Source organism: Pseudonaja textilis, chromosome 2 (genome assembly GCF_049901715.1).
Source record: "Pseudonaja textilis isolate UNSWEBS1 chromosome 2, rPseTex1.2, whole genome shotgun sequence".
NCBI classification, from domain to species: domain Eukaryota; kingdom Metazoa; phylum Chordata; class Lepidosauria; order Squamata; family Elapidae; genus Pseudonaja; species Pseudonaja textilis.
In genome coordinates, this window is record NC_141991.1 from 255,052,187 (window position 1) to 255,067,351 (window position 15,165).

The 15,165-nt window shown below is 43.3% G+C and overlaps 1 protein-coding gene across 1 annotated transcript in view; it reads left to right on the forward strand.

Moving 5' to 3' along the window:
* DNAI1 (dynein axonemal intermediate chain 1) overlaps positions 1-15,165 on the forward strand; it is a 127,693-nt gene that overhangs the window by 1,134 nt on the left and 111,394 nt on the right. Inside the window, exon 2 of the mRNA XM_087923229.1 lies at positions 5,541-5,588. Coding sequence (XP_087779355.1) covers positions 5,541-5,588 — 48 coding nt within the window. The remainder of the gene's footprint in view (positions 1-5,540; positions 5,589-15,165) is intronic.

The following is a 15,165-nucleotide window of genomic DNA, read 5'->3' on the forward strand; positions in this document are numbered from 1 at the left end:
CATTATCCATCCATCTGTCCATCCATCTATCCATATCTATCTATCTATCTATCTATCTATCTATCTATCTATCTATCTATATCTATCATCTATCCATATCTATCTGTCCATCCATCCATCCATCTATCTATCTATGATGTCCCAGTGGTTCGAACACAGTATTGCAGCCTAACTCTCCTTACTTCCAGGACTTCAATTCTCACCAGGCTCAAGGTGACTCGGCCTTCCATTTTTCTAAGGTGGGTCAAATGAGGACCCAGACTGTTGGGGGCAAATAGGCTGACTCTGTAAACCGCTTAGAGAGGGCAGGAAAGCTCTGTGAATCGTTATATAAGTCTAAGTGCTAATGTTATTATTTGTCCATCTGTAATTGGTGTCAGTAAAAAGGAATGCCTTTGATTAATGTTTCTAGTTCCTTGGCAGTAACAAGCAAGAATGTGGATTCTGATAAGAACTGGTTCAAATCGGAATGAAATTACCAAGAAAGTTGAACTTTAATAACCTTAAAACTCATTGTAATATTATAGATGATAGACAGACAGACAGACAGACAGACACAAATAGGTGGGCCATCAGAGATAGATAGATGGATAGCTAGCTAGCTAGCTAGATGATGGATGGATGGATGGATGGATGGATGGATGGATGATGGATGGATGGATAGATAGATAGATAGATAGATAGATAGATAGATGATAAATAAATAGATGATAGATATACATAGATAGATAGATGGTAGATAGATAGATGATACATACATACATAGATGATAGATAGATGACAGATAGATGATAGATACTGCAGATATATGATACATGATAGCTAGTTAAATGATAGATAGATAGATAGATAGATAGATAGATAGATAGATAGATAGATAGATAACAGCTACAGAATCAGACAGATACATAGAACTTAGACATATATTGCTTCATGGTGCTTTACAGCCCTCTCTAAGCAGTTTACGGTCAACCTATGGCCCCCAACAATCTGGGTCCTCGTTTTACCAACCTCAGAAGGACGGAAGGCTGAGTCGACTTCCAGGCAGCCAGGTTCGAACTCCTGGCAGCGGGAAGAATTAGCCTGCAATACTGCCTTGTAACCACTGCGCCACCACTGCTCATTATAACCATTCATTTAGTAACCATTTGAAGTTACAGCAGCATTGAAAAAAGTGACTTATGACTATTTTTCACACTTACGACCATTGCAGCGCGGCTGCCCCCTCCCCCCAGGTCCCATGATCAAAATTCTGGCACTTGGCAACTGACTGGTACTTATGACTGTTGCAGCTTCCTGGGGTTATGTATCCCCTTTTGCAACCTTCTCAGAAGCAAAGTCAACAGGGAATCCAGATTCACTTAACAGCTGCAGTGATTCACTTAACAACTGTGGCAAGAAAGGTTGTAAAATGGGCCAAAAACTCACTTAATCATTGTTCTGCTTAGTGACAGAAATTTTGGGGTCAATTTGTGGTCATAAGTCGAGGAGTTCCTGCACTCAAAGATGCCCCCTTCTTCTACTCCCATCACTTGGGAGTAAATGTGGACCTTGTCCATTGTGCTACTTGGGGATCCTTAAAGTTATTTTTGTTATTTTTGTTTTAACAGTAATTTAGCTTTTTGTCCTGCAATGTCAGAGTTCTTTTTCTATCTGCTTTGTCCCACCAGGATCTTCTTATTCTGGCATAAAAATCTCTTTTGGTTTGTCTTTTTTTTCTTCTGTGATACAACCCTGTTCTGACCCAAGCCTTGTTCAAATTAAACAAACACAAACTATGTACAAAAGCAAACCTCTTTTAATGCAAGCGCTGTGAATTCTGTGCATTTACAGCCAAGAGTCGTTTAAAACTAATTGTCCAAGATAAGAGCAAGCCCTTCCAAGGTTGTGCAAGGTTGCCAAGAGCACTAGAATAAATTGCAAGGAAATATTCAAAACTAAAAGTCTCCAAACACAAACCAGGATAGTCCGAACTGCCACAAGACTTGAAGTGCGAGAACTACTTTGCTTCCTGCAAAGAATCCCACCTCTGCGGGCTGGCTTTTATCCCTTATGGGAGGGGCCATCACCTTCCAGCCTTATTCCCGAGTTGCCCGTGCTGCTTCAGCTGCTCTCGCCTTCGAGCAGCCCTGCGCATACGTGCAGTGGGCACAGGCTCCTCGGGCTCTTCTTCCTCACTGCTGCCAGACTCCACAAGCTCCAAGAGCAGCACCCCACTTCTTCATGGTCCTGGCCCCATCCCTGCGTTACACGCAGGCCCCTCATCCGAGTCCTCGCTCTCAGAGACCTCTGCCGTCTGCCTTTGCTGCCGGCGAACCACAACAAACTCTCCCCGGTGATTTCCAGAGGCCTCGTCACTGCCAAATCCCTCCTTAATGCATTTCCGTCGCAGGAGTGATGTGAATGCATTATTAATTCAGAGCCTGTAATTAGCCAACAGGTGGGCAGTATATTTCAGAAACAGGTTTTTATAGATAGATTATTATTATTTTTTTATCTCTCAGGCCTATAAGTAATTCTTTTATGTTCCAATTCTATGCATATTTTATGGGAAGCCCTGCGCCGTGCCTTAAATGCCGTTAGCTCTTCGGAATAAAAACAGGCTATGAATAGAAATAGATGAAGTTTACAGAGCCAATTGTGTAGCTGACTTGCAGATATTCCAAGCGATGTTTTCCTTCCGCGACCCAAGTCCGAGAAAGGCTTTAATTCATGCATATAAAAAGTATGTAACTCTGGGATTGCTGTTTCATTTTGGGGAAGGCCCTCTAGGCTGAAATGGTATAGGGCCTCTTCCTTGTTGAGCAGGAGGTTGGACTAGAAGATCTCCAAGGTCCCTGGCAACTCAATTATTCTGTGCTGTCCTGTCCTGGATTAGTTTCTGTTCTACTTTCTGTTCTATATTCTTCTGTATTCTACTCTGCTCTGCTCTATACTCTATTTTGTCTTGCCTTGCCTTGCCTTCTCGTCTCGTCTTGTTTCCTCTCCTCCTCTTCTCTTCTATTTCCTTTTCCTATTCCTATTCTTATTTCTATTCTCCTCTTTCTTTCTCTTCTCTTCTCTTTCTTTCTTCTCTTCTCTTCTCTTCTCTTCTCTTCTCTTCTTCTTCTCTTCTTCTCTTCTCTCTCTCCCTCCTCCCTCCTCTTCTATTTCTTATTCCTATTTCTATTCCATCTTCTCTTCTCTTCTCTTCTCTTCTCTTCTCTTCTCTTCTCTTCTCTTCTCTCCTCTCCTCTCCTCTCCTCCTCTTCTATTTCTTATTCCTATTTCTATTCCATCTTCTCTTCTCTTCTCTCTCTCTCCTCTCTCTTCTCTTCTCTTCTCTTCTCTCTCTCCTCTCCTCTCTCCTCCTCTATTTCTCCTCCTCTTCTATTTTCTTATTCCTATTTCTATTCCATCTTCTCTTCTCTTCTCTTCTCTCTCTCTCTCCTCTCCTCTCTCTCCTCCTCTTCTATTTCTTATTCCTATTTCTATTCCATCTTCTCTTCTCTTCTCTTCTCTTCTCTTCTCTTCTCTTCTCTTCTCTTCTCTTCTCTTCTCTTCTCTTCTCTCCTCTCCTCTCCTCTCCTCTCCTCTCCTCTCCTCTTCTCCTTCTTCCCCTACCCCTACCCCAGTGGTGGGATTCAATTTGTTTTACTAGCAGTTCTCTGGGATGGCTTTGTGGGCTTGGTAGGGGAAGGTTACTATAAAAACCTCCAGTCAGAGATGGGATTTGCCGGTTCCCTGAACTACTCAAAATTTCTACTACTCGTTCTCCAGAACTGGCCAGAACCTGCTGAATCTCAGCTCTGTCCTACCCCTTAACCCCCCTACCCCTACCCCCACTCCATTTTGAAGGAAGGATTGATAGCTGGTCATTTGCATCCTTTTAGAGAGCCATCGAGGCCCCTTGGAGGTTTATCTGTGTGTCCTCAGGGTCACTTGAGTGATGCAAATGGTTCCTGTAGTCTGCAATTTTTTTTCCCCTTCTGGAAATCCATTCCTACTCCCACCCCATTCCCAAATCGAATATAGCTAAAAGTCGGTAGAGATTCTCCGTCCTCCAGCTCAGGCTTGTCCCAAAGGTGCTTTTTCAGGGAGCAACTGGACTTTTTGGGTTTTCTCCTTTGAAGGTACATTTCCCTTCTCACCCAAGAAGCTTCCTCTGCTCTGACCAGCTGCCTCCTTTGGGACAGCACTGAAAAAAAGGGACTGAGGACTGTTTTCCACCCTTACAACCAGTGCAGCATCTCCAGGGTCCCGTGATCAAAATTCAGAGGCTTGGCCACTGCCTCATAAGTTATGACGGTCACGTAATCCCCTTTGGCGACGTTCTGACAAGCAAAGTCCCTGGAGAAGTCAGACTTAACTTTAACAACCTTGTTAACTGAACAATTGCCGTGGTTCACCTCAGAAGTCAGAAGCCAATCTTTTTTTTTAAGGATTATTGTTAATTTATATATAGACATAATTGAAATAAATGCGAAAACTGGAAGCTATGATAAGAAGATGAATTATATTTAATAAAATAAAGAATACAGTTAAAATGAATTAGGATTCTAGTGAAGAGACTAATCGTTTCTATAATCAACTGAATAGATCAATATATTTGAAATAATAAATGAGTTAGAAAGTAATTGAGGGAAAGAATACCAGGCGGAATCTTGCTTAAAAATATATATATGCATATGTGATATATAGTAGCTAGGAGATTATTGTTATTAAACTAGAATGTGATAATTGTACAGTAATTATATTTGGATAAATTTTGATTATGGATTAAAGGGGAATAAACTGAGGGATGTATAAGATACAAAGGTGGCATACTCTAATTGGTAATTAAAGGGGCAAATTTTTGGAATTATTAAAGTTGAAATGTACTGAATAATGAAATAAAAGTATGTGATGAATTGCAAATATGACAGATAAAAGTATAAAGGAATAATGAATTTAGAATAAAAAAATAACAATGTTAGACTATAAAACATGAGCATATTTAAAGAAAAAGGAATTAAGATATACATTGAAAATGGATTTAATAAGTGTGAAGAAAATAACAATGGAGAAAATTTATTGGAAAATGGAAGTAATGATATGATATAGAATTGAATGTGAAAGATAAATATATACTAAGGCCGTGTTTGTATTGAAGTGTAAAAACCTGGAACCACGTTGTTCACGGAAAGAAATGCTTTTAAAATGTAAAAATAAAAAAATTATTACAAAAAAAGAGAAGACGCCAGAAGCCAAGAAAGATAGTAAAATAGGGACAAAACGCCCTAATCGAACGTCTCGCTTACCAGCAGAAATTTCTGGCTCAATTGTGCTCTTAAGTCGAGGATTAGCTATACTGCTTTCCATACCCAGCCTTGCCTATTTCTACCAGAAAAGTATTAGTTTGGAGTGAGCTGGCAGTAGATAACGCCATGAAATGCCTTAGGAATATTTCTCTAGAATGAATCATGAGCTTTAGTCAACCTCATCGGGTTGAGAGCAATTAATTCAATGACAATCACTGATCTCACGCAAAAACTAATTACAGTTTCATTTTGTCTCCCCTCCAGAGTCAACTTGGAATTCGACCTTCAAAAACAAATGTCAGGAGAAGGGTAAACAATTTTATTTTTTTTAAGTGCATTTTTCTTTCAAGTCACCGCAACAATCTCAATGGATGGTGTTTTTGTTTTTGTTTTCAAGTATGTTTGGCTTTGTGGTTTAAATCATTGATTTACACCACAAAGAAGAAGAAAGAAAAAAGAAATCTTAATTAGATCGTTTCTGCACTGATCTTCCTCTGTCCTAAGTAAATAAACTCGGGAATAAGCCTCACAGCTTCCAATTGAACAAAAATAATTGGTTAAGCTTTAAATATGCACAATCAAATCTGGCCTTTAAGTACAATCTGTTGGACGCATTTTTGGAGATAAAATGACATTATTAGTGGTACATGGTTATGGCAGCTGAATTCTATTTAATCAGATATCTAGAAGGATCCAAAAAGTCAAAATGACAATTGCAGTAGCAGCAGGATCAAACCCCCACCCTACCTCCCTTTGTATGTGTGAACACGACTACCAGTATCTATTTTCTCCAGGTCTCCTCTCAGTCGTTTTCAAAAATTATCATTTTAATCTAATATATCAAAAATGTTTAATCACATTACAAAATATACGGAGTCTTCCGAATGAAGGCGAATATCTATGTCCCAGATTGCAAGATCCAGTCTGGGTTGGACACTGGGACTAAAGGTTTTTTCTTCCAAGCTTTCGGACCAGTGGTGGGATTCAAAAATTTTTACTACCGGTTCTGTGGGTGTAACGTGGCTTGGTGGGCGTGGCTTGGTGGGTGTGGCAGGGGGATGATATACTGTAAAATCGCCCTTCCCTTCCCTCCCCACCCACTAACCTGCTTTCCAGCTCCGTTCTCCTGTGCAGGGCAACCAAAGAAGACCCAGCCAATCAGCTGGGACTCAAGAGGCAGAGAATAGATGGGGGGCGGGGCCAGTCAGAGGCAGGATTTGCCGGTTCTCTGAACTACTCAAAATTTCCGCTATCGGTTCTCCAGAACTGGTCAGAACCAGCTGAATGCCACCTCTGTTTGGGACTCACGTACGAGGACAAATCGTGCATTGCAAAGGTCGCTCAGAGATGGGCGATACTTCTAATCTAATCCACCGGATCCCCTGAGTGGATTGCCCCCATGAGCATTGTTAGGGATACACCCTAGCAAGATCTGCAGGGCAGTCAGGCAAAATACGTGAGATAAACGTTGTTTGTAGCTTACACTCAGTAAACCAGATACACAGTGCCAATTAAATAGTTTTATTCCAGCAAGAGTTAAAGCATAGTCAAAACAGTCCATATATCATTCACTTAGTTCAGTCCGTCCAGGGATTATTCATTTGCAAATTCCAGTGTCGAAAAAGAGAGGTCAGTACACTTACAAATATCAGTCCGGTGATATATCTCCTCGCAGTAGAGAGATATGAAGAACTCAAAAAACTCCTCTCTTCCTGCAAAGACACAGCTAACGAACCATCAATGTAATCCAATCCAGTAATTGTCAGTAATTGCCAGGGAATCGTCAGCGTCTCGTCAGCAATCAATCAGGTTGTCTTGCTCCCTCTTATGGTGGTTTCACACCACACCCAAAATACATGCTTTACAGTTTTAAAGTGACACACACTTAAACTAACAATCATAGCTTATATATATTATTTTACCCAAACTACGTTAGGTGACCTATGTTATACCTAAGAGTATGTAGGACCGACGGGGAGGAAGCTAACCACCAGATTCCAAGAACACAAGCGAGCAGTTAGACAAGGAGACCTTGCAACAAACAAGGTTGCAAATTCAATTTCGCAGCTATTAAGATTGTTGGCCGAGCAGGGACAAAAATTGCCAGGGAAATTGTTGAAGTCTGGGAAACGGGCCTCTCGTCAGTCAACCAGGATTGCTGGTTTGCCACTTATCAGCAACTTAGAAGCCAAGGGCTTGGCAGCACAAGGAAACAACGGCCAAATGACTTAATAACCAGCTACCAACACCCCAATCAACAACTAAAAAGCCACACACAACCAGGCACTATACCATGCACAGAGTAGCCCAAAACACATGCTGTGATAAAGAAATTGATCACAGTACGAGTCCGAAAACTGGGAAGACTAAACCTTGGTCTTATGACTTAGATTGGAAACTTTGGAGTCTTCGTTCAATATTTTTTTAAAATTTTAAATACAAATAATGCAAACATAGTACACATACATCTAAATACAAAAAAAAAAAGAGAAACAAAATCCCCGGATACCATTTTTCCCCCCTTATATTTCTTCTTCTATAACAATTAAAAGACATACAATATATTCCAATTATGCCCTTATCCTCTCCAAAGCAACATATATTCTTGAGTAGGTTTATTCCTTTTGCCTTCCACTAACACTGTTTTTATAAAATCCCCTCTATTTCATTATAATTGTTTGCTTTTAATCATCCGTTTTTTAAATTTAATTTCTGTTAATTTATCATTTGTTGCCATACTCCAAATTTCATTATAACACTCATTCCTTTGAATATCCCAATTTCATCCCCAATATTTAGCCATCCCTAATCTAATTCCCATTATCAAATCAATTTGATTTACACTCAGTTCTTTTTTTGTTTCATTTATATCCTGTTTTCCCACCACCACCAGTAATGCAATTCTCGGTGACATATCTAAATTTACGTTCAGTTATCCTTCCGTAACACAAGAACTCTTCCATTCACCTGTGGATTTCAATTGATAGAAGCAAAACACATAGACCCATTTTTCTCCTTCAAAATGTTTTCCTTTGGTATAACTGCTGGACAGATTATTGATTACTTACGACAGTTCACTATGATTTGCAGTTACCAAAAATTAACAAATTACTCTCAGAGTAGTAACGGGGGACTTTAACTACACTGACCTCAATTGGGAGACAAACTCTGGATCAATTGGGACTTAGACTTGGAATAACTTTATGGTCACTTTGAATGTACACTAATCGGCATACATTAAAATGAAACATCGCTGCATACAGCTAGCTCCCAAAGGGTCACCATCTCCATCATACACTAAAATAAATAAATAAATAAATAAACAAAATAAATAAGTAAATAAGCATGTAAAAAACAGTTGCTTGAATTGGGTCTCTCTAATTTAATGAAAAGAAGGACTAAGGGAGACATGATAGCCATCTTCCAATAATTGAAGGCCAAGAGAAGAGGGCGGGGGGTGTCAAGGTATTCTCCAAAGCAGGGGTCCCCAACTACCATGCCGGGGACCGGTACCAGTCCGTGGAACATTTCCTACCGGGCCGCCGGTTTGCTGGGCACCGCCATCTTGTTTGACGAGAAAGTGCTTCCGGGTGAGCTTTTCCGGTTGGAAAGCAGTGTTGGGGTCCTGAAGGAATCCGCGCGCCTTAGTTTTATCGAAGGGGGGGGCTTTGAATGAAACTAAGGCGCGAGGATTCTTTCAGCACCCAAGGCAAGGCGAGCCGAGCGACCGTCCCGAAGCCGTCCCAAAGCGAAGCCCATCGACAAAGGTACAAAGGAGGAGTTGAAGGTGGCGGGGAGAAGCGGGGGACGGCTGGCTGGCCGGTCGCTCGGCTCGCCTTGCCTTGTCATGCGTGCTGATGCTGGTACCGGGCCACGGATCATTTTGTGATGCCCGTACCGGGCCGTGGCACAAAAAAGGTTGGGGACCACTGCTCCAAAGCACCAGAAGGACAGGACAAGAAGCAACGGATGGAAACTAACCAAGCAAAGAAGCAACCTAGAACTAAGGAGAAACTTCTGGACAGTGAGGACAATTTATCTGTCATGCCCCCGTTGGAGTCTGACTCTGAGGGAGAGGAGGAACAGTCGACAGGGAGTGGGAGTGGGCCTCCGGAGGTTGTGGAGGAAACTGGGGAAGGACACAGGCCGGATGGGCATTCAGAGGAAGACCCAGGCGGATAAGGAAGAAACGTGAATGGCGTGGTCTGTGGGGGAGGAAAGGGCCTTGATCCCCTTCATGGGCTGCAGCTGCGAGGACTGTTTAAAAGGACAAACTGCGCATGGCAAAGTTGCTGGAAGCAAAGCGTGGAAATAATTCTAGTCTATCGGTTCTTATCTGAGTTCTTGCCTCCTTCCCAATGTGTGTATTTTGATATCTATGGATGTCTTCAAGCCCTTATCCTGCCTTGTCTCATTAATTGCTTCAGTGTGGTTTGTGCTGTTTCTTTTGTTTTCATATTTATAATTTATATGTATTTTGAGTTCGAGTGGAATTTTTTCCTTTTCACAACTGTTCGTGCGGGAGTTTTCTTTTTCTCTAGTCAATGATAATTGGAGCTTTGAAGCCAAGTTGAAGGAATTAAAGGGACTTCACCTGTTTTCGTGACTTTGTCGCTTTTTGTATCCTACCCTGGGTCATCACATAATCGGTGGAACTACTTGCCTCAAGAAGTTGTGGGTGCTTCAACGTTGGAAGCTTTTAAGAAAAGATTGGACTGGCTTTATCTGAAATGATACAGGGTAATGATCCTGCTTAGGCAGGGAGTTGGACCTCTATCACTGATAATGTTAGCTAGTTGGGTCATGAAAGGTCTGCAAGAAAGCAACCCAGCTCAGGGAGCACCAAGGAACCCACAGTTCAACCCTGAGCTCTAAATATTCTCTTCAGTTGACGTGATCCAAGAAGTCTGCCTTCCAATGCATGTTAACTCTTACAAAGAGGCCAAGCTTTTTGACACTTAAAGTCTTCTCTGTAAAACCTGATCTAGAACTCCCAGTCTGGTCCAAAATCACCCAGCTGGCTTTCATAGAATAGAATAGAGCTGGAAGGGACCTTGGAGGTCTTCTAGTCTAACCTCCTCCAGCAGGAGACCCTATACCATTTCATACAAGTGGTTGTCCAATCTCTTCTTGAAACCTCCAGTGATGAAGGCAAGCTGTTCCTCTGGATAATTGTCCTCCCTGTTAGGAAGTTTCTCCTTAGTTCTTGGTTGCTTCTCTCCTTGATTAGTTTCCATCCATGGTTTCTTGCCTTCAGGGGGTTTGGAGAATAAATTGACCCCCCTCTTCTTTGGGGCAGCCCCTCAAACACTGGAATACTGCTCCTATGTTACCCCTAATCATCTACTTTGACCAACCCTCCTGTTTCCATGACCTTTGCAGTACAATGCAGATAGTCCACCACTTTTCAAAAATGGTGTAGGGTCAATGCAATCCTAAGCTGCATTAACAGGGGGATTTAATGAAGATCACATGATGTACTAATACCATTCTGTTATGACTCCCCTTCAAAATTCAAACGAACAAAACAGAAAGCAGCCGTTTCACAATTAAATCAAACTGAAAGAAGTCTTACAAGATAACGGCTGGCAGGAATCTCAATCCACAGCATAAATCTTTACTCTGTCCGGCAAACCAGTCCTGGCAATAAATCTCCAGTCTCAGAGCTTCTTGCTGTAACGTCCTCACTCAATAAGTCACTTTGTTCCTGGCAAATTGTACCAGCCCAGCTGTGTCCTTTTATACTCATTGAGGCAACGTGCTCATTTACTGACTCGCCCTCCTCCTTCACTCCAGCTGATTTTGCCTTCTCAACCGTCTTCTGTTCCTTACATTTAACCACAAATTTTCCAAGTTCTCATCTCCACTAGAAGACTCTCTCAAAACTTCCCTGTCAGCCATTCCCAGCTGTTGATCAGATAAGGAACCAGAGGAGGTCAAAGGTCCTGACAATTCCACTTGAACTCATATCAGTCACAGGAGCTGAATCCAAGCCCGGAGCCACAACACCATTCTATAATAGAGTCCTGCATCCAGTTTTGCTCACCACACTATGGATGTTGAGACTCTAGAAAAAGTGCAGAGAAGACCAACCAGGATGATTAGGGGACTGGAGACTAAAACACATGAAGAACTGGGCCTGGCTAGTCTAGGGAAGAGGAGGACCAGGGGAGACAGGATAGTAGCCTTCCAATGTTTGAGGGGCTACCCCAGAGAGGAGGAGGAAGGGGTCAAGCTATTCTCCAAGGTACCCGAAGGCCAGACAAGAAACAATGGATGGAAACTGAACTAGGAGAGATTTAACCTGAAAACAAGGAGGAATTTTCTGACAGTGAGAACAATTAATCAGTGGAACAGAAATTGCCTTCAGAAGTTATGAGAGCTTCACCCCTGGAAGCTTCCAAAAAGAGACTGAACTGCCATTTGTCAGAAATGGCGTAGTAGAGTCTCCTGCTTGGGTGTGCGGGGTTGGACTAGATGACCTAGAAGGTCCCTTCCAAATCTGCTATTCTAATCTATATTCAAGGGATCAGAAGTTGCCACCAGAAGTTGTGGGAGTTTCATCCCTGGAGGCTTTCAAAAAGAGACTGGACTGCCCATCTGTCAGAAATAGTGTAGGGTCTCCCGCTTGGGTGGACAGGGGGTTGGACTAGATGTCCTACAAGGTCCCTCCCAACTCTGTGAATCTATCTAACTCTCCCATGCCTTCTGGAAAAAAAAAATTGTCTTCTACCTCTCTATCTAGCCCATGATCCAACCGAAGCGATATGTTACGTGGACTCTTTACGCTCTAGAATACGTTTCCGAGCTTTGTCACGCCGACCGGAACGTACGGTGAAACAGCCTTTGCCTCGAATCCCCGAAGATTTGCCGCTCACTTGGTGCAAAGCTGGGACAACGAGCAGGGCTGAATCCTTGGATTAATATTCCATCCATCCCCGCGGAGGGCAGGCATGCGGAGAGCAGTCTAATGACTGGAGGGGCTATTCCCCCTAGGAGGGACGGTTTCGAGCAAAGCTCCCGCGAGAAGCAGACGGAGGAGGAAAAGAGGTGGATTTGAAATTCTGCTCAGGGTAGCCTCCTCAGACAAAAAGGGGACGATCGCCTCGGGCGCCCGAGCTCGTTTGAATCAATGCCTCCTATCCCTCCGAATAGGGACTTCAGTTCATCGGTTGTTCTTGTGATCAGAATGCAGAATGAGTCGGAAGGGACCTCGGAGGTCTTCTAGTCTAACCTCCCCTCGCTCAAACAGGAGACCCTATCCCACTTCAGACAAATAGATGTCCAATCTCTTCTTAAAAATCTCCAGTAATGGAGCACCCACAACTTCTGGATGGCAAGCTGTTCTACACTGGTTAAATAACAGAATCATAGAATTGGAAGGGGCCTTGGAGGTCTTCTAGTCTAGCCCCCTGCCCAAGCGGGAGACCCTACATCACTTCTGACCAATGGCAGTCCAATCTCTTCTTGAAAATCTCAAGTGATGACGCTCCCACAACTTCCGAGGGCAACTTCTGTTCCATGGGTTGATGGTTCTCACTGTCAGAAAGTTTCTCCTTATTTCCAGGTTGAATCTCTCCTTGTTCCGTTTCCATCCATTGTTCCTTGTTTGGCCTTCAGGTGCTTTGGAGAATAGATCAACCCCTTCCTCCTCCTCTCTGTGTCAGCCCCTCAAATATAGGAACACTGCTATCATGTCTCCCCTGGTCCTTCTCTTCCCTAGACTAGCCAAGCCCAGATCCTGCAACCGTCCATCGTATGTTTTAGTCTCCAGTCCCCTCATCATCCTGGTTGCTCTTCTCTGCACACTTTGTAGAATCTTTTTTCTATGGTGGTGACCAGAACTGGACCCTATATTCTAAATGTGTTATTCAATACAATAGAGCAATACACCGAGTGCCGAAATGCAAATGCGCGCACAGAGAAGCACCAGAAATCGGAACCAGCTCATGGCGCGTGCACGGGGATGCTGGAAACCGGGAGAGGAGTTCCCTGGCACCCTTGCGCATGCTGGGGAGCTGAGCTTCCAGTTTTGGTGCATGCATGCGCACTGGCCACCTAGTCTTCTAGTTTCTGGTGCGCTTGCATGCATGAAGACCAGCTGGCCGGTGCGCATGCGTGCGCCGGAAAATGGAAGCTCAGCTTCCCGGCATGCGCATGTGCGCCGTGGAGTTTCTGGCACTCCCACAGGTGCCCCTGACAGCCGGTCTTTGCATGTGCAGGAGTGCCGAAAACCGGAAGAGCAACGGGCAATGGCTGGCGTGCCCGGAGAGAGGGTTCTGCGTGCCACTTTCGGCACGCATGCCGTAGGTTCGCTGTCGCTGCAATCGAGAGCTGGCAGGAAGAGTATTTTCCGCAAAGAAGGTTTGTGTTAGGCTAAGTTCAGGACTAAAATGATTCAGCGTTCTGCAGCTTGAGGGGTGACAAACATCCAGGAACCTGAAAATGTAATGTAGGCCAGTCCTTTTCTTGCAGACGTGGATGGTGTTGAGATCTAGATGTGCATTGAATGGCTATTTGTGATGGCTCAGTTCCCTTTTATAGCTTGGAGTTATAGTTGCTTTTATTTTGCTTCTCATAAATGTCCCCTGGCTTGAATTGAATTGAATTTCACCTTGTTTGAAATTTGGGCAAAATATCCAAAGTGGAAAATAGGCTGAGAAGCACAACTGACTGATGGTATACTCTGAATTTTAGAATCTCCTGCTTGAGAAGGAGGTTGGACTAGAAGAGCTCCAAGGTTCCTCTCAGCTCTATTCTGATTATTGGGATTTGCAGGTGAAGGGATGAAAAATAGCTAACTCTCGAACAGTTCTAGAAGTTCTGGATGCTCCATCACTGGAGGTTTTCAAGAAGACCTCAGACAACTGTTTATTTGGAATGGTATAAGGACTCCTGCTCAAGCGGGGGCTGGACTAGAAGACCTCCAAGGCCCCTCTCAGCCTGAGGATTCTACAATTTCTGTACGTCATCTACCCTGCTTTCCTGAAAATAAGGCCCCACCAGAAAATAAGCCCTAGCGTGATTTTTCAGGATGCTCGTGATATAAGCCCTACCCCCCAAAATAAGCCCCAGTTAAGATTGTCAGCCAGAGGGACACATTTAGTATATTTCCCCCCCAAAATAAGACCTAACTGGAAAATAAGCCATAATGCGTCTTTTGATGCAAAAAAATAATATAAGACCCGGTCTTCTTTTCAGGGAAACATGGTAGTTGGGCAATGAAACCTGCGAGAAAACAACCAGAGAGCCCCAGGGACTCCATAGTAGCTAACTTTCCCTGAGAATTGTTCAGTTCAAACCATCAGGAACGATATTTTTTTATTTTAACGAAGGAAAAGGCTTCCCTTGGCAAGTTGACATTATAGACGGCAGCGTTCCGATTTCCAAGGAAATAATTTGTTGTGAAAATATGCCTCGATGAAGATAAGCTACAAGTATCGCAAGAAATTGCAGCATGCAAGGCTGGAGGTAAATGGAGAAGAACTGCCACTTTGTGGCTCCTGGAGGCTCTCTGAGCTGGATTGTTTTCCTGTAGACGTTTCATTACCCAACTAGATAACATCATCAGTGCTGATGTAATGATCAGTAGCACTGATGTCGTTATCTAGTTGGGTAATGGAAGCCTGTAAGGAAACCACCAAGCTCAGACAGCGTTTAGGACTGCATAGTCCTCCTCCTCCTCCTCCTCCTCCTCCTCCTCCTCCTCCTCCTCCTCCTCCTCTTCCTCTCCTCCTCCCTCCTCCTCCTCCTCTCCACAAACCCCACTCCCTTCTACCACTGATGATGTTGTCTAGTTGGGTAATGAAATATATGCAAGAAAACCACAAAGCTCTAATAGCACCAAGGAACCCATGGTTGTCTCCTCCTCCTCCTCCTCCTCCTC